The sequence below is a fragment of the Ipomoea triloba genome, chromosome 5 (genome assembly GCF_003576645.1).
Source record: "Ipomoea triloba cultivar NCNSP0323 chromosome 5, ASM357664v1".
Lineage (NCBI taxonomy): Eukaryota > Viridiplantae > Streptophyta > Magnoliopsida > Solanales > Convolvulaceae > Ipomoea > Ipomoea triloba.
This window is the reverse complement of record NC_044920.1, coordinates 26955617-26978329: the sequence shown is the minus strand read 5'-3', so window position 1 is coordinate 26978329 and position 22713 is coordinate 26955617. Positions and strand designations below refer to the sequence as shown.

General features: G+C 35.7%; 4 protein-coding genes across 4 annotated transcripts; 2 read left to right on the top strand and 2 right to left on the bottom strand.

Moving 5' to 3' along the window:
* The first annotated feature begins 656 nt into the window (after window positions 1-656).
* Window positions 657-5415, top strand: LOC116020117 (RNA polymerase sigma factor sigA-like). Its single transcript, XM_031260604.1, has 10 exons — window positions 657-855; window positions 1290-2151; window positions 2566-2764; window positions 2876-2968; window positions 3624-3752; window positions 3923-3976; window positions 4050-4127; window positions 4403-4465; window positions 4594-4706; window positions 5013-5415. The coding sequence occupies exons 2-10, from the start codon at window positions 1463-1465 to the stop codon at window positions 5119-5121; spliced, it is 1527 nt and encodes a 508-aa protein (XP_031116464.1). The 5' UTR covers window positions 657-855; window positions 1290-1462; the 3' UTR covers window positions 5122-5415.
* Window positions 5416-5976: 561 nt separating this feature from the next.
* LOC116020952 (putative mediator of RNA polymerase II transcription subunit 12) lies at window positions 5977-8614 on the top strand. The gene is made up of 2 exons (XM_031261524.1): window positions 5977-6498; window positions 7697-8614. The coding sequence occupies exons 1-2, from the start codon at window positions 6086-6088 to the stop codon at window positions 8331-8333; spliced, it is 1050 nt and encodes a 349-aa protein (XP_031117384.1). The 5' UTR covers window positions 5977-6085; the 3' UTR covers window positions 8334-8614.
* Window positions 8615-8890: 276 nt separating this feature from the next.
* LOC116019862 (alanine--tRNA ligase-like) lies at window positions 8891-18698 on the bottom strand. The gene is made up of 23 exons (XM_031260218.1): window positions 18361-18698; window positions 17657-17895; window positions 17432-17572; window positions 17181-17327; window positions 16954-17106; window positions 16269-16398; window positions 15742-15838; window positions 15001-15121; window positions 14438-14497; window positions 13478-13528; window positions 13285-13380; window positions 13064-13165; window positions 12731-12853; window positions 12096-12239; window positions 11931-12002; window positions 11764-11839; window positions 11546-11688; window positions 11278-11386; window positions 10797-10984; window positions 10366-10455; window positions 10087-10269; window positions 9813-9992; window positions 8891-9146 (listed from the first exon to the last, which is right to left on the bottom strand). The coding sequence occupies exons 1-23, from the start codon at window positions 18512-18514 to the stop codon at window positions 9075-9077; spliced, it is 2871 nt and encodes a 956-aa protein (XP_031116078.1). The 5' UTR covers window positions 18515-18698; the 3' UTR covers window positions 8891-9074.
* A 1726-nt stretch (window positions 18699-20424) lies between these two features.
* Window positions 20425-22676, bottom strand: LOC116020969 (cysteine proteinase inhibitor 6). The gene is made up of 4 exons (XM_031261549.1): window positions 22302-22676; window positions 21978-22197; window positions 21365-21510; window positions 20425-20759 (listed from the first exon to the last, which is right to left on the bottom strand). The coding sequence occupies exons 1-4, from the start codon at window positions 22560-22562 to the stop codon at window positions 20622-20624; spliced, it is 765 nt and encodes a 254-aa protein (XP_031117409.1). The 5' UTR covers window positions 22563-22676; the 3' UTR covers window positions 20425-20621.
* Between the last annotated feature and the right edge of the window lie 37 nt (window positions 22677-22713).

Sequence of the window (22713 nt, the reverse complement as noted above, 5' to 3'; positions counted from 1 at the left end):
AAATTAAAATATTTTCTTTTCATGTTCTATTAATAATTACTAATAGCCGATATTGAGGTTCAATGTGCTTGTTTGATACAAGCTGCACTCTTTTTTAAAGTACTTTTAGATTGCGTTTATTCTAACTTTGTGGTTATTGATAAATGCGTTATTACTAATTTATTATGTATCATGTTGGTCAAAGACTTCATGGTCGAGAATCTAATGGTATGTCAATAGAAAATGTACATAATTATTTATTTTGGGCTCTATGAATTAGTGCTTATTTTCTCTATCTCGTTTTACTTATCTTATTTTTCTTTTGTAAATTTTTTAATTTTTAAATTAAACTTTTCGTGTTTAATAATATTTTTAATAATTTAAATATTTAAATTATATATTAATATTAAATTAAATATTACAAAAAAAAAATTAAATTATACGGACTAAATAACTTAGTCGGAGTATTAATTTAAATAAATTTTAACATAGTTTTATTATATTTTAATTTTAATAAAATAAAAAAATAATAATAAAAGAAGTTAGAAGGGACACGTGTACAGAAGGCGGAGTTTGCAAGAAGCAGCACGGGCACCACTCAAGGTAGGAATTGATATCCGATCCAGTCAATCAGCCAATGGCCTAAAATATGAACGACAAAATTCGTAAAGAAACGAGGGGGGAAAAAAAAAAGAAAAGAAAAAGCAAAAAATATGATAAAGAAAAAGATAAATTAAAAAATGGTTGGTGCGATACAGTTACAACGGACTTAGCGAAACAACGAACGGCCTTGTTTTCTGCACTCTGTGGACGGTGGGAGAGCATTGGATTTGGAGCTCACAGTTAGCACTCGCACATCGTCGCCGGAAAGTTCAGGTACGACGGCCGCTGATTCCACTCCGATCCATTCCATTCTGCTGTTATTTTTTTCTGTTGAAATTGATCTACAGCTAACTAACTAATCATCTCTCTCTCTTTCTAATCATCTGATTAGTTAGTATGGAAGAACTAACTAATCATCTCTATTCTTAGAGGAAGTAGATGTACTTGAGAAGTCACTTTGTGAGCTGGAAATTGAGAATTACAAGCATAGTTCACAACACATTAATAAATTGTGTCTTTCCCCTGTAGAAAATTGAATCTATGATAAATCTAGGGAGGAACTTTGTAGTCTGTTGCTGTCTCAGCTTGCATTCCTTCTTGTGAAAAAAAAAACGATGATTTTCAGGAAACAGTGAGATATATATTGTGTTCTTGTTATTTAAATTTCAATTAGTAGTTACTAATTTCCACAGCGGACTGTATTTCAGTTCTTCTGTTGTTGTTGTTGGTACTGCTGCTGCTGTCTCCGTTGAAGGAGTATCTTGTCTACCAGGAGTTTAGCATAGTGCTCAACTAGAAATTTCTTCTGGCAGTGGAGAAGTTGTCCTCTCATTGAGTGACATGATTGTGGTTCTGCTTCCTTTTTAGATACTGTGCCTAAATGATGGTCACTGCCACCATTGTTGGACTTAGTGCTGGAAAAAGGCTCATCTGCTCTTCCTTTTATTATTCTGATATTGGTGAAAGGCTGTCATGTGGCAGCGATCACACCTTACCATGCCATCAAGTTCTGTCTGTGAACAGTACTGTCATGGCTAAGAAGTCCTCCAATTATAGCACAAGTTGTGTCTCCAATCAGCGGATGCAATCCATCAAGGCAATAAAAGAGCATGTGACTGTTGCCTCCAATCTTTTCAACATGGAGCCATGTGTTCAAAGGAATAAACAGCTTCAAAAGCAAGGCTCTGAGGAGGAAAATCAGCTGGAGGATCTCTTATTGTTGCAGAAGTTTATGCTGGAAAAGCAGTGGAATCTGTCAGCTGAGAAATCAACAATAGCTTACACTACAATGGAAAATAACTGTAAGAACATTCAGGTTACTTGTTCAGGGACATCTGCTCGACGGAGGAGAATAGATTCTCGGAGGCAAATTATCCAGCAAAAAAATTCTGTTGCTAAAATTGATACAAGCAAGCGAGTGAGATCCATCATTGGTACGGAGCAGCTTCAGAATAGTTTAAAAGGCTACGTTAAGGGAATTGTAAGTGAAGAGCTGCTCACACATGGTGAGGTGGTGGAACTATCAAAAATGATAAAACTTGGCCTTTATTTAGAAGAACAAAAGTCTAGGTACAAAACTTTTCTTCCCCTCCTCCCCCCAGGCACATTTTTTTTAAATAGAACTTAAGAATATATAATTGATGCTTTATTTGAAAGCTAAAATAGTCATCCTATCCTATTGAAATATATCATTGACCACCAGTTTTCTTCTGCAAAAGGGAAGCATAGTGTTCTTGGATTTTATTTGTTTACCTTTATAATTTGTAATTACCCAGTACCTATGTGCTTTGCAATAGTTTCTGGTTTATGTAACTAATTTTTCCACAAGAAGATTGAAATCTTTGATGTCAATTTCAATAATTTTTATTGCTCTTATATTATTGGGAGGATAAGTAAAAATGCTTTTGCTCCCACCTATGCGATACCCCCCTGCAAAATATTTGAAATGTCCTTACCAAGTTTGTATGAAATGGAAAATTTTAGGCTGAAGGATAGACTGGGATGTGATCCTTCAGAGGAGCAACTTGCAGTTTCCTTGAGGATTTCTCGTACTGATTTAAAATTAACGATGATTGAGTGTTCGTTGGCTCGAGAAAAGCTGGCAATGAGTAATGTTCGTCTTGTCATGTCAATTGCACAAAGATATGATAACATGGGTGCTGAAATGGCTGACCTTATTCAGGTAAAATGGATTTCCCATAACCAAAGTGTTAAAAAATGGTTGTACTTCACATCTACTAAATATAATGCAGATCTTAAATGGATTAGTTTCTGAATTCTGATTCTTATGTAGGGTGGCCTTGTTGGACTACTCCGTGGAATAGAAAAATTTGATCCTTCAAAAGGATATAAACTATCAACTTATGTGTATTGGTGGATTCGTCAGGTATGGTCTTATCTCATTCTACATCTAGAAAAGGCTTTTGTAGATATTAGAATCTTGTGAATGTCATAGATATTGAATTTTTTTCGGAAAACAGTTTCATTTCCAGTGTTTGGATGTATTATGGAAAACTGTCTTTGTTTGGTTCATTTTCTGAAAAATGGATAGAATTGTATAATTAAACATTGTAATTAAACATTGTAATTATTTTATTTAAAATATAAAAAATTATAATAGTTATTAAAATAATGGTATTTAAATAATAATAATAATAAAAATGTAGCAAAGGTTTCCGGCCGTTTCCCCACCTCCTTGATCCATGGTCATGGGTGATATGGCTTGGTTTTGGTCGAAAACATGCGAAACAGCTATTCTGGCGATTCCGTAAAATGATTTACAGAAAAAAGTTCCGTAAGTCATTTTCCGGAAAAATGAACTGATTTTCCTTGGTCAACGGAAAACATTTTCCGTTGACCACATTTTCCGGACGTTGCCAAACACATAAAACTCGGAAAACATTTTCCGGAAGTCATTTTACGGGTTACCAAACACACCCTAAGTTAAGCTCTGAATTTATGTACTTTACCCTGTACTATATGTATAGGGGCTCATCTGAGTAATATGAAGAGAGTTTCATTTCAGTTTATACATTGTCTAGGGTATCTCCAGGGCATTAGTTAAGAACTCAAGCATGTTAAGATTGCCAAAACATCTTCATGGAAGATTGAGCCTAATCCGGAACGCAGAAACCAAGCTTAAAGATAAGGGGATAACTCCATCAATTGATGTAAGTTTTTTGTCCTTGTATAACTTAATAGGAGCAATTATATTTCTTAAAATCATTTTTGTAATATAAATCTGTATAATGTTAATTCTTTGCTGTAAAAGGAAATTATTGACTGAGATCTATGTCTCAAAGTTGTCCATTTTCTGATTAATGGGTTCTTACTTGATCAGAGAATTGCTGAAACACTTAACATTTCGAAAAAGAAAGTCACGAATGCAACTGAGGTACAAAATATTCCCAAGATGATTTAAAATTTTAGCTCATAAGCTTTTGCTTATAAAGCTTTTCTTCTTCCAGGCAGTCAGCAAGGTGTTCTCTCTTGACAGGGAAGCTTTCCCCTCTATAGATGGCCTTCCAGGAAAATCACTTCATAGTGTAAGTCCAAACTTAGCTAGTTGATTTCGTCATTTGAGTTTGAATAGTCCTTCAAATGGCATCAGAAATTCTGTATTCTACTGGTTGTTTTCATTTTGCTAAAATCTAGGCAGTGAGAGTGCCATGGTTTCTTATACAATTTAAATGCTGAATACTAATTTTACATGTAGTCAGGTGACTTGATATATTTGAAGTACTTTTCTGTCACTTACCAATCAATATGACCTTGTTTCTTGTTCTTTAATTTCTTTAACTCCATTTTATCCTCTTTGCAGTATATTGCTGACAGTCACTTGGAAAACAACCCATGGCACAGAGTTGATGAGTGGGCACTCAAGGTATGAGTTTCTACACAGATATTTGCACTTAAATTTCGTATGTGGCTTGTGTCTTCTGCCCTACACCGATGATGAACATTGCTGAAAGCCGAAAGGTGTCCTCTCTAACCTTTGCGTTTTTCTTGCAGGATGAAGTAAACAACCTCATTCACACAACACTAAAGGAGCGGGAGAGGGAGATTATCCGATTATACCATGGGCTGGACAATGAGTGTCTTACCTGGGAAGATATTAGTAAAAGGTGAGTCTTAGAACCTTATATCCCATGCTTCTAGAATGATATCAGTCTTCTCATCCATAGAGCCCATCATTTGCCTTTATAAGATATGCAATTTGCTCACATCCAAACAACACATGCTAGCTCGCACTTAGCTGCTGATGGATAGCTTATGTTTATGGCATTTGCAAATTTCTCACATAGAATATAAATTCATAGATGCTTAGTTTCACAGATAATAAGAAAAAAACTGGAACTGCTTCATTCAGACGACTCCTAGTGTAGGGACTCATTACTTGTAAACGCTGAATCCTTGCGTGCCTTTTTCAGGATAGGATTGTCGAGAGAGAGAGTTAGGCAGGTCGGGCTGGTGGCATTCGAGAAACTAAAACACGCTGCAAGGAAAAAGAGACTGAAAGCCATGCTGGTGAAACAATGACGTGTTTTGGAACGTTTCTGGCAATGGTAAAATTCACTGTAAATACACAGAAATGACAAATCGAGCCATCATCAAGGGACAATATATGCCAAATTTCCACTTTCCAGACACTTGAGATTTTCTTTCTCGGAAGATTTTACAGAAACACGAATATAAATAAATCCTAGTAGAGTGAGTAGTCAGATGTAGCAAACTCTTTTTGAATTCCTGACAGTCAGGAGCGAACATAGCGTATTGTATGTCATCTAAAGTTTATTTCGGAAAATTATTTTAATCCAAAATTCATAGTTTTCAGTTTGTGTGTGAATGATATTTAATATTCACGTGATTTTACACGTAATAACTGTATAAACAGAAATTTAAAAACGAATATTATTTGTATTATAATTGAACAAGGTAAATAATGAAGCATATATTTTATCTCAACTAAAAATTTAAATTGATAGTTAAACTATACATTTATATTTATATATCTTCCACATAATATTGGGTACTCATTTTATAGAGAACAATTGCATGAAAAATTGAATGCAGAACTTCCAGAGCTCTATCTTATGTTATTATTGATGTTGCACTTTTTATCTTTTCGTGCTTACTTTTTATTCTTGAGTTATACTAAAATTACAAATTCCGTTTTTAATGTTTTATTAGTAAATAGATGAAAAATAACTTAGAGACGAAAAGTAAGTATGACCAACACTTGGAGCGAAAAGTAAGTATAACCAACAAGGACGAATTCTACAATTATCATATAATTTAGGAACGAAAAATACAATTATCATATAATATTTTTTTTTTTTTTGAATCAGAGATTAAAAAAATATAGTCGGAGTATGTAATTTTTCTTTTCGGAAAAAGCACAAAGTCCCCATGTCCGATGACCATTGAGGTTCGGTTCAGACACAGAGTTGGGTTATATATATGTCGCGAAATTGGAAGTTAAAGCTTGGAAGAAATTGCAAAAATGGAGGAGGCGAAGGCGTTAGCTCAGCAGCATCTCCTGCAACAGATCCAACGGCAGAAGCAGCAGCAACAGCAAGATGCCATGGCGCGTTTTCCTTCCAACATCGACGCTCATCTTCGTCCTCAACCCTTCATCCACCGCCAGCAATCGCAGTCTCTAAATCCCACGCCTAATCCCAATCAGCAAAGCCCTAACCCTAATCCCGCACTCCAGATCCCTATTCAGCAAACCCCCAATGCGAACCCTTCGCAACAGCAACAGCAACAGCTACAGCAGCAACAGCAGCAGAAGCTCAATCGGCCGGCGCAGGCCTCCAATACGGCGGAGCTGCAGATGGCTTACCAGGACGCCTGGCGAGTATGCCATCCTGACTTCAAGCGCCCTTTCTCTTCCCTCGAAGACGCCTGCGAAAGGTTCTTTGTTGTTGTTGTTTTTTGCAATGCTGAATGTAGCCGTTTTTTATTCTTTAATTCGTGCATTTGATTTGCCTTTACCGTATCCTATCCTTCCTGAATCTCTGGAATATTGCTTTTTCATTCTGCGTCCATGTGATGTGTAGAGACAAAATGAAGGAAATATGCTAGAAATCGAGTATATTTTTGTGAATAGTCATGGCTGTGGCTTTTCTACTGGTATTTAGTAATATTTTTATGTGGAACATAGAACTACCCTTATCATCCCGCAATTGTGTGATTATGCCAATTTGAAGTTGTTTGTTCCCTATGAACTGATTGGTTTGCAAATGAGTGTGCCCTACGTACAAATTGGCTGGCTAATAGTGTTCCCTATGGAACACATTGGGTTGTTAATAGTGTTCATTATGGAACAGATTGGGCTGTTAATAGTATTGGTTTGTCAGTAGTTTGAAGGTAAAGTAATATTAGGGCTAGATTTATGTAGCATTTCCATGTGATTAGTGCCTGTAAATTGTTGGGTTGCAAAGTATGAGAATATAAGAATGGATGCTGGCACTGGGGCAGGAATTTCAAGATGTGTGATTATGTGAATGGCACTAGGTTTATGTGGCATAGCGAAATTTTGTCTTCTTTGTTTCCCTTCAATTACTTAAGTTAGACTGAGTTTACAGTTCCTTCTGTAGCGTGTTGTATTGCCTCAGGCTATTCTAAACTTTATTCGGTCATTGGGATTTGGGGATTGACCTGCTTTACTGACTTCATTATCACACCCGCCACCCCGAAATGATCTAAAGGATATAGATTGAATCATGGTTTCTTTAGGCATCATAGGGTTCCTCCTATAATTTGTTGCCTTGCTTCAACTTGGACTACAATATACAGAGGTATACAATTTTATGGACTTGTGGTCTAGTCTTGATGCTAACCAGGAAAAAGAACTCAAATCATAGATTTTGAGCTTTAGAAATCTGTTGATATTTTTTTTTTTTGAGTACTACTGACTTTGTTACAATGTAGTATCTGTTCATAAATCTGTTGATATTTATATACAATGGATTTGTTCATCATCAGTTGAGTGTGGTGCTTGGTGCAGTATTTTTTGGCACCATACGTTATATGGCAGTCATGTCTTATTTTTACTTATGTTTGTATTTACTTCTGGAGACTAACTTTTATAGCTCCTTCCTCTATTCAGGCTTCTCCCTTACCACGTCGTTGCGGATTATGAAGCGGAGGAAGATGACAAAATCCTTGATTCGGACACAACAGGCCAAATTCTTTCTCGCTCCCAACAATGGGACCACAACATTGCTGCAAAGGTTGCTGAATTTACTGCCACATTTGAGAAACAAGTACTCGCATTTAATATCATTTCGAGGAAAAGAGAACAAGGGGAATTCCGGACAGAGGAGAAGCTGCAAATCGAGCAGATGCTAGTGCAAGAAGAGAAGTTGGCGTTCTCTGAATTGATGGACATGAGGCAGAAGGCAGGGCGGGAGACTCATGAAGCTAATATGCAAATGGCAGCTATGGTTCAAGCAGAGCAGGCTCGAGCCGAATCTCACGCGCGTGCTGAGATGATGTCCCGAGGACCAATTCGAGCGAGCGCACTTGGGCCTCGAGGCGGCAATATTCTGATGGGTCATGATGGTGGGGAGCAAGTGCAGGAAGTGAAAGACGAAGAAATGATGAATGGTTGGGGTAACAACACACAGAAGGATGAAAAGGAACCTTCGGAGGATTTTCTGAATGATGAAGAAACAGAGAATGGAGAAGGCGGTATTCAAAGCGATTGGCGTGGAGGGGGAGAGTTGGATCTCAACACAAGATGAATGAATGAATCTTTTACAAGCAGAGGCATAGTTGGCTTGCTTGTTTGTGTACCAGGGAAGAAGCAAGAGAAACGTTACAGTTACACCCCCTTTTAACTTATGGATGATCCTATTGTACTGTATGATTTTTGTGTCAGGGATTGTTGTATTGTACAGAAGCTGTACCTTCAAATCTTCTCTTCAATTGTACTCCTACTAGGCACAAATTTTTAGGGAAAAGCAGAATCTCCAAACGCTCTAATTAATGATTGAAAATAACTCGGTCGAATATTGGGTGCTCATTCTATGCATAATAATTGCTTTAAAACGAGTGCATGAAAATTTTAAAGAAGTGTCGAAAAGTTCATTAAATTTATAACTTTGGTATATTTGAGTCTATGAATTTAAGAATGTGTAATCAAACTATTAAACAAGATATAAAAATATGTAATCAAACTATTAAACAAGTAAGATATGTGTAATTAGAACTTTTTTTCGATTTCTTCTAGTCTAGTGATTATACAAGCGATGTAACAAAACTTTAGCAGGAGAAATTTAAAAATAAAAAAATAAAAAAATACCCCAATTATACTCTTTTTTTTTTCAACTTCTTTATAGTGCATTTGCATTTTGAATATATATTGTGGAAATTGTTCTATAACAACACATCAAATATATTGCATCAATCTTTTAATACTTTCTTTGCCTCTGGCAATATTTTTGAATTATTGTCTTCAACTGAAGTGGTACACGCTTGTGAGGTTAACTCAGTTTCATGGCAGCAAATGATGTAGCCACGTCCATTGCATCATCTACATGTGACAAACCGGTTGCCTAGCGAGAGAGACAAAACAAACGTAATTTGATCAACAAAGCAACAGAAACAAGTCCTCAATGCATGCACCAAAGATAAAAAGAAAAAGCCTAATAAATAAGAATAAGTAGACAGTTAGACAGTCTCACCGTAACACTGTGAGATGTGTATAATACTTTTTAGTTAAATGTAATTTTTTTTAGTTAAAAAAGGATTACATTAACTAAAAAATATATTATGACCCTATTTGGTAAATGGCTGTTAATTGATTGAGTTAGATAATATAACTAGTTGATAACATTAACTTATTGTACAAATATGTTTGGTAAATTAGCTGTTTGGTATAATTTATTTTCTCAAAAAGCTAATTGAAAAGTTTTTTGAATTTTAGCATTTTGGAGTTACAAAAAGCTTATTAACCAAACACTTATATTGATTTTTTAACCAAATCAAACAATTAATAGTGGTCAAGTAAACCAAAATTGACTAATAAGCTAACTATTTTGCCAACATGGCCTATACGTTTCATGTGAGACAATCTCACATGGAACTTACTCTATAAATAAAATAGGAAGGCACTATTTCACGGAGATGGCAATATTATATTTATCCGACATCTTATGAAGAGAAGTAATAATAATAATAGGACCAACAATAAACCAAGGTTAAAATATTCTAACACTGACCTGCCCTTGAGCAAGACCACCTTTTCCTCCTCCGCCCTTACCTCCTAAGGGCTTCAAAGCCGCATTCAGCCAATCTTTTACATTCAATTGACGGCAACTGTCACTTTTTTCAGGCACACCCGCACAGACTAAAACCTTGTTTGCTGCTTCGTCTGTGCTAAATATCAGAACGGGCATTCCCTGAACGCCACCAAAACATCCAGAGAAGTCAAATGACACACTTTAGAGACAATGTTAGCTTGTGATTAATAAAAATAGGGAAGCTTCTACTGACCTTCTGTTCCATGACTTTAACAACTGCTTCACGAACAGCAGATGTGTCCAAACCAACACTGACACGCAAGACACAGTAAGTCTTTCCATGAGAACTAGCAACTTCTGATATTTCTGAAGCAGCTTTCAGAACCTTTTGAGAGTTCTCTAATGCAATCTTCTTTTTCGCTTGTATCACTTGAGTCTGAGAATAAGATCCATCAAAAACTAGTATAATTTTTTTTTGTTGTTGTTGTCTAATTCACTTTTGGACATAATACAAGAACAAGGACGCATGTACCTGAAGCTTTGAGAGTTCTTTCTTGAGATCAGCTTTCTTGGTTGCAGGAATATGTGCCCTCTCCACCAAAGCATTTAGAGAAGTCACTTTCTGAAATCACATGAAGGGAATATGGCTAAGTTACACATCCAAAATTCAATGATATAAGGTCATCATGCAGAAGAAAGACAGTAGCAGCAACAATCTGCACTTTTTTTTTTTTTTAAATCTTTCCTATTGCCCTTTCAAAAAAAAAAAAATCTTTCCTATTGCCAAGAGTCTCAGCACAAGCTCTTGGGATGGGACTAACCTGGGATTCTACTTCAAATGAATATATAACCAAACATCACAAAAACTGTAGTAAAACACCTCTCAGAGCTGGAGCAAATACACATAGCTATGGAGCTATATTCCTTCCCACAGAAAGATTTTAAAAAGGCTAATAAACAAACCTCTTCTAGCAAACTTTCTTCAGCAGTTGATGCCTCCTTTACTTTCTGCTCAAGGGAGGATGCTAGCTCCATGGCTTCAAAAGCACGAATTGTTGTAACAGCAGTAACTCTACGAACCCCCTTTGCAATTCCCTCCTCGGAAATGAGACTAAATGCCTTCGCTTCACGTGTATTTGAAATATGCGTCCCTACACAGCCACAAATTGCCAATGTCATAGTCCATTACATGCATCAACATTGCTTTAAAGATGCTGCCTATTGAGAGATTTAAAGATCTTTTTGTTCATAACCTTTACTTTTGATTACAAGGGGAGTTTACTAATAATGATCTTCCTTTAGCCCTTATCTAGATAGACTCAATAGACGTAACGTGCACACACACCAATTAGGGGTATTAGTGTATTACAATTTGCAGGAAATTTATAAAATAAATTATAAAAAAAAATAAAATAAAAAAGAAGAAGAAGAAGAAGAAACATACCACCACAGAGTTCTGCAGATATTGATAACCATTCATCATTTTCTGGATTAGTAAGGAGATCTTCTACCTTCCTACCAATCGCAACAACCCGAACAGGATCAGGATAAACCTGTAGTTCCAACCAGATCAGAGCCAAGATTAAGAACAAAATAGAAGAATAATTCTAAAGGAATTTCTTACATATATTTTAATGTCTAGATAATTCTTTTTTTTTTTTAAATCTTTTTAAACAAATTATGAAACAGTAAAGACCAGAGTAGAAGCTCACTTCCCCAAAAACAGCACGAAGACCTTTGATTCGCTTTGCATCAGTCAGCGTTGCTTCCTTTGAGAACACATCCAATTCAGCCTTAATTTGCTCATTAACAATAGACTCAATTTTTCTCAGCTCTTCATCTTTCACAGGCTTTCCTGTTCAAACAGGAAATCATTAGTCTACTCTTCAATAAAATGCTGCACCTATTACATTCGGAGTAATCAACTTACCATGAGAAAAATCATATCTTAACTTCTCTGGAAGAACGATGGAGCCTTTTTGGTCAACATGATTACCGAGTACTTCCTGCATTAAAGATAAAATGCTTTACGTCATAACACACTACATATGAGGAAAAAGTTGTGTTATGACCAGCCTTGTCCATTAATGAACTTACCCTTAGTGCAAAATTTAACATGTGTGTACAGGTATGGTTTGGTGCAATGAGAGTACGCCTGTCATAATCTACCTGCAATATGAATACATTGTCAATATCCATGGGAATAAATGTAGTCAGTAATGCATGGGCAAAGTTGACTCGCTAAGAAGTACGTAACATCACCTTACAGATCACTTTATCACCGACACAGAATTTACTATTATCTCCATTGAAAGAACCTATATGAAGAACAAACCCCCCATATATTTGAACATTGTGTACTTGAAATGATCCAGCAGCGCTTTCAAGAGATCCAGTATCGTATATCTACAGTTGCAGAATGCATCAGAACCAAACTATATATTCCAAGGAAAAGGTAATGAAAAAAGGGATCAGGAACAAAAAATAATTTACTAATCTGAAAGAGTAAATATATACTCAAGAATAGGGAAAACTTTTGCACAATATTTATCCTAAGCTAATTTTCTGAAAGTGTCATTTTCTAGTTCAAAAACATATACAGGGTACTAAATTGTTACGAGTGATCTCAGCATTGGGTTGTCATTTTCTAGTTCAAAAACATATACAGAGTACTAAATTGTTACAAGTAATCTCAGCATTGGGTTACAAAGACAATCATTGTCTACTGTTTCCAAATAGTGGTCAGCCAGTCACATTCTTTTTTTTTTATATATATAAATAAGTAATAGTTGCATCATTAGTTTCCAGTCATGTTCTGACCACAGAAACTCAGAAGGTAATAATTCGTTGTTTAGGTTAAATCAGATCATTTTCCAACCATCTAAATAAGTTCTTACCTGACCACCTTGCTCAGCATAAAAACTTGTGCTTTCAAGAATAATTGCAACTTCATCACCAGCACTTGCACTTCCCAAGAACTCAGATCCTGTGTAAATAGCTTTTATCTCAGTGTCATGATCCTGAAATCATCAGATAACTAGTGAGTTTAAGAAGCAATATATAAAGACTGCATTTGATGTAAATTTCTGGGGCTTCGACATTAATATACACAAAAAGGAAATCCAACATGCTGCCGCACCAGGGAGGGAGGTGCTCTACTATGCCCTATGTTATAAAGCCTTTCACTTACATCCATCTTTAAGGAGTTAAGTGGCCTTAAGCAAACAAACCTGAAACCAAGTAAACTTAAAAATATCATCTGTAACTGCAATCCCTTTCGTGTGCAATGCAGCAGTCGCATCAGCATCCATAACAATATCACCACTAGTATTCTGTCAAAAAAGTATATATTTTTTTATAAAAAAGATAAAGGTTTTCAGGGCTTCTATCACTAGACATACATCAATACAAGTTAAATACAAATATCAAGAACAAGACCAACAGCCAGAACCTTATTCTGAGCACTTCTTGATCTCTCCCGAGCAGCATCCATTGCAACATTAAAACCTTCAATATCAACCGTAAAACCTCTTTCTTCTGCCATTAACTGGAACCAAAAAAAGGAAAGAATAATCAGTTTTGTCTTCAATAGAACAAAGTATGGAGTATATACAAAAAGCTTCATGAAACAGTTCACCAGAAACCTGGGTCAGATCTAAGGGGAAGCCATAAGTGTCCCACAAGACAAATGCATCCTGCACAAGGCAAGTGAAACGTAATAAAAGCATATTTTAAAACACTAAAATATTGATAGAAAGTACTGATTTGGGAATTTCAGGAGAATTTAACACCTGCAAAAGAAAAACTGAAAATGGAAGTGCTTAACCATTTGATTATCTGAATTAGCCTATTAGTGATGGACTGATCTACAAAACTAAAAGAATATAACTTTTTTATTGGAGAAGCAGGAATGCAAGAAAGCAAACTAGAACTTAATCCTTGATGTAATCACATAAAGGTTAAGAAAAAGCCCAAGGATAGATATAAGACTGATATTGGTTCCCTTCTAAATGAATTATTACTATCCACCCATACAAAATACACATCATAATATTCATAGAACTGTGTAATTTACAGGTTACAAATCCAAATAAAGACAATAAAATTTAAAGAAAACCATTAATTGGGCCTAACACAGAGTTAAATGGACTCAAATGATCCTTGAGACCAATTAGTAGAATATGTTAAAAGGAACCTTCCCTATTTGATCTAGTGGTCTGCCTGCATTTGATATTGCTATCTCTGGTCATGTAATGATGATCTCTTACTGTCTTACAATGTTGATCACACATTTGATCAGTTGTGACCTCAAAATATAAGAGTAAGACATGTACTATGATAGCAATAACAATTTGTTGATCTTAGAAACATCTTACACATGCTGCCCACATAGTCAATGTTAACTAGTGCTTTAAATCAGTATTCTCTTGGGTTTTAAAAAGCTCATAGAATGAGAAGTGAAAATAAGTTATTAAAACATGAGAAAAGCAATTAACTCTAGTGAAACTAGAGCCACAGAAGATACAGTCTTATATATGCAAAATAAAAATGAGATAACCAGGCACCAAAAATTGAGTAAAATGTAACTTGGACAAAGGACTTGCCTGGCCACTAAATAGCTTCCCCTGAACATCTTGAGCAGCTTTCTTAAATTTCTCAATTCCCTAATACCACAGAAATTGAATACTTTAAGGCAACAGATAGCTACAAACCATTACTGACACCTAAACTGTCCTAAACAACTAATAAATTTGATTGACACAAATAATAAGAATGATGCACAACCATTTTTCATTTAACAAGTACAAATTGAGCAAAATACTAATGGGCAGAAATAAGGTATTAAGCTACATCATAACTCAAAAACTATAAGTCTATAACAGTAATTTGTACATGTTTTAATTTCAGTCTTCCATAACTCCAAACCAAAGATCATTATAGGCATATAACACACCGAAATACGCTAGATCCTCTATCTGCATATGTTCACTCTACCTAAATTGTGTGTTCCTAAATACCAAACAAAACATAATCTGCTCTCACATTTGAATATAGAATGGATCAGAGAGACATTGAAAATGAGCACATGTGTCACAAAATAGACATAGCACAAACAAATTTAAAGTCATTAAAAAGAATTGTTCATTTCTCAAGATAAGAACCTCACATGAAGCAAAGTCTTGCCAAAGCTGGCTTCTTCGGCAGCAATTGTATCCCTTATGTGTGCTTCATGTTGCTTCAGCTCTGGAAAGACATCACCCATCACATCCACTACCACTGTTACCAGTCTACATCAATGCATTATTCATTAAAAATTAAATAATATGTACGTAATATATAGTAATTTATTATAAATGTCAAAAAAGAGTAACGTAGAGTGCTTATATCTGAAGGCTGGATGAAAGTTGATTAGTAGTCATGGGCAGATCCACAGTGGGGGCCATGGGGGCAGTTGCCCCCCCCTGCCCCCACCTCACCAAATTATATATGTGTATATATAATTATATATAGTAGATGTTTCAATTGAAGTAGATAACATAATATTATACAAAAAATTTGCCAAACGTTAAGGTAGCTTAAATGGTGATAGGCATTTTATTGTTTCAAGAGATCAAGGGTTCAAAACTTGTTGATTGCACTTTCTATCTAGTCAATGTACTCTAGAAGTTTCAATTGTGTCTCATCATATTCAAATTAAAATAAGAAGTATTTTGAATATTATATAAATAGAGATGATATGTAATTTAATCCAACAATTTCATATTTTATCATAAATATTTTTTATCACATTTTGAAATTTTTTAAAATTTGCGCCCCCACTTATCGATATTCTTGGATCTGCCAAAGTAGTCCAATAAAATGGAGCTCAAGCAATTAGGATATATAAGAGGAAGCTAGTTATTCCTACCTGTTGAAGAAACCTTGTTCAGCTTTAAGAACCTCCGTACCATATCGCACTGCACGTCGAAGGATGCGCCTTAGGACATATTCCCGACCCTCATTACCTGCAGGTCTAGGAGGATTAAGAATGAATCGACTAAAAAGTTGTAAAGGGAGCAAGCACAGTAGGCAAAAAGAACAGGCACCTTAAATCATCAAACGATCATCACAGATTACGCACCAATTACAACTTATGGGCATCTTCTTTTCTATCTGAGTTAATTCTCCAATATTAACTTAGCCACCTAAAGCAGGATTACTAACTTGATTCTTTGAACAAAATTATAGGCATATCAAGTTCCATAGGAGCCAGAGTAACCAACAGATGGTGAACAAATTGGCTACAAAGGAAGTGTTATATTCTATTAGTTCCCTAAAAAATATGGAAACAGTTTCATGATTCACAAAGCCAAAAACTAAGCACACCTGAAAACAGCGAAATTTGCATTAACTAAAATGTCAAAATCATTAAAGACCACTTCTAATGTATTCTACCTGGACAAGAACCATCAGCAATAGCAAAAGAAAGAGTTCGGATGTGATCAGCTACAACTCTATAAGCCATGTCAATTTTGTCAGCATCGTCAGACCCAACTTTGCCAGAGTATGGTCGAGCCCCAGTTGTCTATAAAAATGGAAATGTTAAATTAAATTTAAATTAATCATAACAGTAACTGCAAAAACATGGACTGCGAAAATTAAACAATCCAGTAATTTAAGTTTTGCTGGTTACAAAGTTTGAAAGAAGTGGAAATTATTTTAGAGATAAGTGTCAAATAAGCCATCAAAGTAGTCAGAATAGTGCAATTGAGCCCCTTTAATTTAGCATCCTTATCATCCCAAATTTACCACCAATTCAGCTTTTACCTGTTTTTAACTTGCTAAATGCGTCAATTGCACTTTTTTGTCCACTTGTGGGTCTGAATAAAGCATTTTTTACTTAAAGGGCTCAATTGCACTATTTTGAATACTTTGAGGGCTTATTTGACACTTAACTTGTTAATTTAATATACAAAGGATGTCTACAACAGGTTGAACCCAATAAGTAGACCAAACAGCAAGATTGATCACTCAGACATTACTCCAAGCCCACCATTCAGAATCTCATAATATTAATCAAAAAAACATTTAAAGAAAATAACCGGTTGTAATTTCCAATAAAAACCATTATTCACTGTACCTTTTGTATGGCATCAAATATGGGGAGGAAAACATCTGTGTCATAATTGCTCATCTTGTTCTGGAGTATAGAAGTTAGTCTTTCAAAACCCATTCCAGTGTCAACATGTTTAGCAGGAAGAGGTTTCAAAGAGCCATCAGCTTCCCTGTTAAACTGTGGAAGACAAGTTTAGAAGACAGAAGTAATTTATTTGAAATTAAATGTGTGCACTATTGAACTATTGCCACCTGAATGAATACAAGATTCCATATTTCAATCAAAGTAGGGTCATCATTATTAACGAATGATGCAGCATCACGGTTTCCAATTCTATCAAAGTGAATCTCTGTGCAAGGTCCACAAGGTCCAGTATCTCCCATCTCCCAGAAGTTGTCCTGCATAAAGTTGAACAAGGGCATTTAACATATAGAAAAATGCCATTATTATTATTCTGTATTTAACAAGACGAAAAAATATAAAAGCTGAGATGAAAGTGTACTTTGCAACCAAAAGGCAAAACACGTTCAGGGGGAAGAAGCTTGAGCCAGAGTTCTTTAGCCTCAGTGTCAGCTGGAAGACCAGACTTCTCATCACCCCCAAAATAAGTAGCATAAATCCGATCAGCAGGCAGCTTATATACCTGTACAGCAATCAAATTCAGAGAAATGTGGATAAAAGTAAGGAATTACAGGTTTAATAGACACTAAAGCAGTAGATAACATGCCTTTGTGAGAAGTTCCCAAGCCCATTGAATGGCCTCTGTTTTGAAATAATCTCCGAAAGACCAATTACCAAGCATCTCAAAGAAGGTATGGTGATAAGTGTCCTTGCCAACATCATCAAGATCATTATGTTTCCCACCAGCTCTGATGCACTTCTGCGTATCACATGCGCGCTTCATTTTCCCCAATTCAGTGTTAGGATCCACGGTTCCTAGAAAGATAGGCTTGAACTGATTCATGCCTAAATTTCATAACCAAAAGTTAGTGGTTTGTTGTCATCAAAAGTGTCCGGAATAAATAAATAAATACTCCCTCCGTTCCCTGTTATGTGTCTGTTTCAATTAACAAAGCTTCACTGAAAGCTTCACTGAAGTTATTTCTAATCTAATTTTTCATAATATTAAGTTGAGTATTAGTATACAAAATGTATATATTTAGAATACTACACTAAAAGTACTATTAAACACACAAAAAAATCAAATTTAAAATAAGTAAAAAGAATACTATAGAAAATAAACAACAACAACAACAAAAAAAGAAAGAAAGAAATAGTTAGTTTGAGCAATAAATAATAAGTAGGACAGATAAAATGAAACAGTGGAGTGCATAATTGGACATAGCTGCAAGCTCATTAGCTCACTAACTGAAAAATAGATATTGAAAAGCGCAAAATAAAACACAGACACAGAGAACGTCAGAAATGAACCTGCATTGGCAAAGAGGAGCGTCGGATCATTGTGAGGAACAACAGGGCTGGATTGGACACATTTGTGATCCTTGCTTTTGAAGAACTGGAGGAAAGTATCCCGGACCTTTCTGGCCGGCCACTCCAACCCCGCCGCCGTCGGCTGAGAGCTCATCGTTGGAACTGGAGTCAACGCAGACACTGAGAAACGTCGCCGGAAAATACTACCTACTGCCGGAGCTTCCTCCGCCGCCGCCGCGGCGTAGTGAGAGGAAGAATGAGGAGGTGGTTTGCGCCAATTTGCCGGGAAAAACAGAGCACAACGGATGTAACTATTGCCTGCTTTGGTATAAACCCTATTCATCTCACGGACTTCTTACGCTAACGTCATTTATGTTCTTAAATTTTTAGATTTTGATTTTTTTATTTTTAACCCTTGAACTTTATATTATTTTTACATTTAACTCTTTATTTTAAAATTCTTGCTCCCTTATAATGATAATTGTTAATGTTAATTTAACCCCAAAAAAATTGAGTGGCGAGAGAAGTCTGTAGCTAATATACAAGGATATGCACTTATAATTTTATTTTTGTGTAATAATTTACAAATCACACATGAGAAATAAATTGTAACATTTTTTACATTAGTATAATAGTTAAGTATCAAAATTTTGATTATTTTTAAGTAACTACTAAATTATAGAAGTACTACAAACAACAACAATATTAATATTAGAGAAGGCGACAAGTGGTTGTCTTCCCATCTCGCCGCCCAGAGGTTCTTCTCCGCCTATAAAATGACTTCTTAAAAAAATGAAAATTATTTTTTAAAAAAATTGACTTTGTTTTTCTTTGACTAGAAATCAATTTTCATTGACTTTAGTATTCCCTTTTTTACCAAACACTGAAAACTCGAAAAATAATTTTCAAAAATCATTTTTCATGTTTTCAAGAATAATGGGATATTTGGTGCTTGACAGGCTCAACTAATTAGGCAGCCTAGGTGACCATTTATTTTGTTTTTGTTTTTTTCCATTTATAGTTGGAGTTATGTATTTTTAGAGTATTATATATGATTGAACATTTGTATTTTTTGAGATTAATAATGGAGAGCGCGCAGAGAGATAGGGAGATTGATGATTGAGAGATGATGCTTTTCATTTGAATTTGAGGGTTTATTAATTAGGATTATAGTATTGGGTCCCTGAAAAGAGCCGTTGTAATTTGTTTAGACGAAAATGCCCATCCTTCACCCACGGGCCACGGACATCAACTGTAGAAATTGGGCGGGCGGCAAGCTTTGATGGGCTAACATTCTTGTCTGGGCCCGTTTTGTTTTTGATAATCATTTAATTTACAGTCAGGTTATGGCTATGTTTAGTGCAAATTATATCGTGTTGGATGTCTCATAAAGAAAATGTGATGTGAAAATTTACTTATATGGAGTAAAAATTTCTACTCCCTAACTAAAGTTGAGAATACATTTAACAAAATTATGTCAAACTATATCCAACTTTGGTGTATAAAGATTACAATTTACAAGAGTGCTATTTGTATACATTATTACAGATATACTCCGTATCTTGTTTAAGGTTGTTTTACCGTATTTTTTTTTACCTATTTTTTAAACCACTCATTTTCCCAACTATCATCTATCTACGTTAAGCCACTTATTTCCGGAGTTTCATTTTGACACGCAAACTAAGTACGTATGCATGTATACAAAATATCACATTAAATCTTAAAGAGATCGAAAATGAAGGCTATTGATTATTTCATAGAGAAGGGGCAACCGCCCTACTTGAAAACTCAATCCAACCTCTACACCCTCAATCATTCTTCAAAACTTCTCATTGACCTCAGCTTTCTATTTCATAATTTCCTAGGCTTTAGGCTTTGATAGATAGGAACAAGTAGGGATTAATGGATTACATAATAATTGAGGTGTAATTAAAGACCGACGGCTTAAAAGGTACCACAGTTGCCGTCTAACATCATCAGAAAGAACGGCATAGCAAGTAAAACGCCTCCTGGCCAGAAGAAAAGGAAACAAAAAATCTGGGAGGGGCCGAGGGAGTGGGGTAGTTGTCCGCAAATATTTTTTGATGAGCATCATCAGATAAACACAAACACACAAGTATTGGTCTTAGATACATTCATACATTCATACAGAGAACATAACAACGGAACATTGGCAGCATACATAGGCTCCAGAATTACTGAACAGAAAAGATATACGATTGATGGGTCCATACTCTTCATTTCTCAAGTTAACAAGGTAGTTAGGAGTTGGCTGGTGCCATATGATTCAAGAGGAAAGCACCTTCATTGTTCTTGTGCACTTCAACGCTGAACTTCTCCTCTTTCTCTCCCCTCTTCGTTTTGATAAGCATATGAACCTTTGCAGAATCATCAATAACCTGTTGCATCAGTTCAAAAATTTAGTTGAAGGTTCCATAGAATGATATTCTGAAATCTATATAAGCATTTACCAAAAGGGGACGATTTATAATTCAGGGTTATAGCCTACAATTGGTGAAGGAATGGACAAAGCAACCTCGATGCATAGACCAAGTAGTTTCGAGGTTTCTCCAAACAGAGATTCCAATTAAGTCTGTAAAACTATTCACAGCATAATAGGATATGTTCGACCACAATTTTTGAAGTCCATGCAATGCCAGTAAAGAAGAATAAAAGCAATCTCAAATATTTTCTTCAATGACAGACAGACACACCAACTTAAAAGTTAATAGACTACTCATAACAGATATCCTTTTAATATTTAGTTTAGACTTCAGATACAAAAGATCATCTTCCTCCAATTAGCCACTGGACTACAGGAGTTCTCACTTTTAAGATAATCTAAGCTTAGGGGCTAAGCATAGAACAAATCAGTTTATTGTAACAGTACATGGGAAATTTCACTATATCATTGCAAATCATAATAATGCAAAGATTCAAGAATATGAGGCATAGATTATCCATGTGATCTTTTAACTTGCAGAGGAAATGAATGATGGAATACCTCAGCATTAGCATGAACTATCTCTTGAAGCTCATAAGGAAGTAGTGAATTGGATCTTTGCTGGATAGTCTTAACTGCATGCTGTGCAGCTTCTTGGACAACTGGATCATTGACTGGAACTGATTTCAGACCTGTGTTTGGGCAGTCTGATATGCAAAAACAAATTTTGAAAAACACAAAATTATTAATTGGGGTCACAAGACAGGAACACAGTACATGAAAAGAGATGTAACTATGTAAGCTTTACAACTGCAGAAAAAAACTTGGACATTAATTCTCTTGCTGGAATAGTTAGAAATTTTATCTATTTATTTAGCATTGCCCTATCTGCTAACTTCAGTTTTCCCACTCAAAATGACTGAACATTTTACCAGAAGTGTATAATCAAGAAAATTAAGAAGTCAAATTACAGTGGTCACCACTCACCAGACATAGTTATCAATTAAGTAACTCAATGGAAATGGGCAATTGTAGAGATCAAAATACAGGAATGAAAGCAAATTCAGAGAAAAAAACAAGTTCACAACTAAATTTGGCTAGAAGTGATATGGAAGTGCTCCATAAATTTAGAGAAGTGAATGAAAGACCTCCTATTTAGAACATAGTTAACTACCTCTCTTGGCACCCAGATCAGATGAAGTTAAGGTGGGAATATCTTCAATATGATTAAATCCTTGTAGTTCCTTGAAGTTCATCCAGGGTTTAAGCCAGACCTTAGCCTCGTATAGTTTCCTCTTTCCAGCGTCAATCACTTCAAGAGTAAGATGGTGTAATTTCCCAGCAACAACTTGCTCCTCTGCATTCACCACTCTCACAAACTCAATCATCGCATTCTGGAAATGAAACCCCAAATCAATCAGCATTGATCGTCATAATGCAAAAAACCCTAAGTAAAGTGAAATCAAACTGAAAAATAAAAATAAAAATAATGAAATACCTCCTTCTTGTTATGCTCTTCAACGGCGAATCGCGCGAGGCTTTCGATCTCGACGCTGTTCTCCGCCGAGGCGGAATCGCTAATTCCTCCCAGGGTCGTAGTAGCCATTCGAATCAGGTTATCTTCTCTCTCCCCTTCCTCGCCGCAAAAGCCTGTCGCCTCTTGCCGGTGACCGCCGGAATAGGACTGTAAAGTTACCGACGGGAAGAAAACGAGAGCAATCAGAAAATATGCGAAGTAGAAGAAGAACCGCACTCTCATGTCATATACTCTTCGCCTATCGAGTCTGCGCGTAACTTATACAAATGCTTCCTTACCATATAAGTATCATTTCCTTCTTCGCTAAGCACGAAGAACAGAATATGATGCTCCCCCAGTCCCACCCCCACCCCCACTCCCTCGCCACCCCCCC

Excerpts from the sequence above, each read along its gene's own strand:
- LOC116020952 (XM_031261524.1), top strand. The coding sequence starts at position 6,086 with ATGGAGGAGGCGAAGGCGTTAGCTCAGCAGCATCTCCTGCAACAGATC. Across the intron at positions 6,499-7,696 it reads CTCGAAGACGCCTGCGAAAG|GCTTCTCCCTTACCACGTCG; the intron begins GTTCTTTGTTGT and ends TCCTCTATTCAG.
- LOC116019862 (XM_031260218.1), bottom strand. The coding sequence starts at position 18,514 with ATGAGCTCTCAGCCGACGGCGGCGGGGTTGGAGTGGCCGGCCAGAAAG. Across the intron at positions 17,573-17,656 it reads CTTGGGAACTTCTCACAAAG|GTATATAAGCTGCCTGCTGA; the intron begins GCATGTTATCTA and ends ATTGCTGTACAG. Across the intron at positions 13,166-13,284 it reads CAAGAAGTGCTCAGAATAAG|AATACTAGTGGTGATATTGT; the intron begins GTTCTGGCTGTT and ends CTTTTTTGACAG.
- LOC116020117 (XM_031260604.1), top strand. The coding sequence starts at position 1,463 with ATGATGGTCACTGCCACCATTGTTGGACTTAGTGCTGGAAAAAGGCTC. Across the intron at positions 2,765-2,875 it reads AAATGGCTGACCTTATTCAG|GGTGGCCTTGTTGGACTACT; the intron begins GTAAAATGGATT and ends ATTCTTATGTAG. Across the intron at positions 4,128-4,402 it reads CAGGAAAATCACTTCATAGT|TATATTGCTGACAGTCACTT; the intron begins GTAAGTCCAAAC and ends TCCTCTTTGCAG.
- LOC116020969 (XM_031261549.1), bottom strand. The coding sequence starts at position 22,562 with ATGAGAGTGCGGTTCTTCTTCTACTTCGCATATTTTCTGATTGCTCTC. Across the intron at positions 22,198-22,301 it reads AAGAGCATAACAAGAAGGAG|AATGCGATGATTGAGTTTGT; the intron begins GTATTTCATTAT and ends TTTCATTTCCAG. Across the intron at positions 21,511-21,977 it reads TGATCTGGGTGCCAAGAGAG|ACTGCCCAAACACAGGTCTG; the intron begins GTAGTTAACTAT and ends TTTGCATATCAG.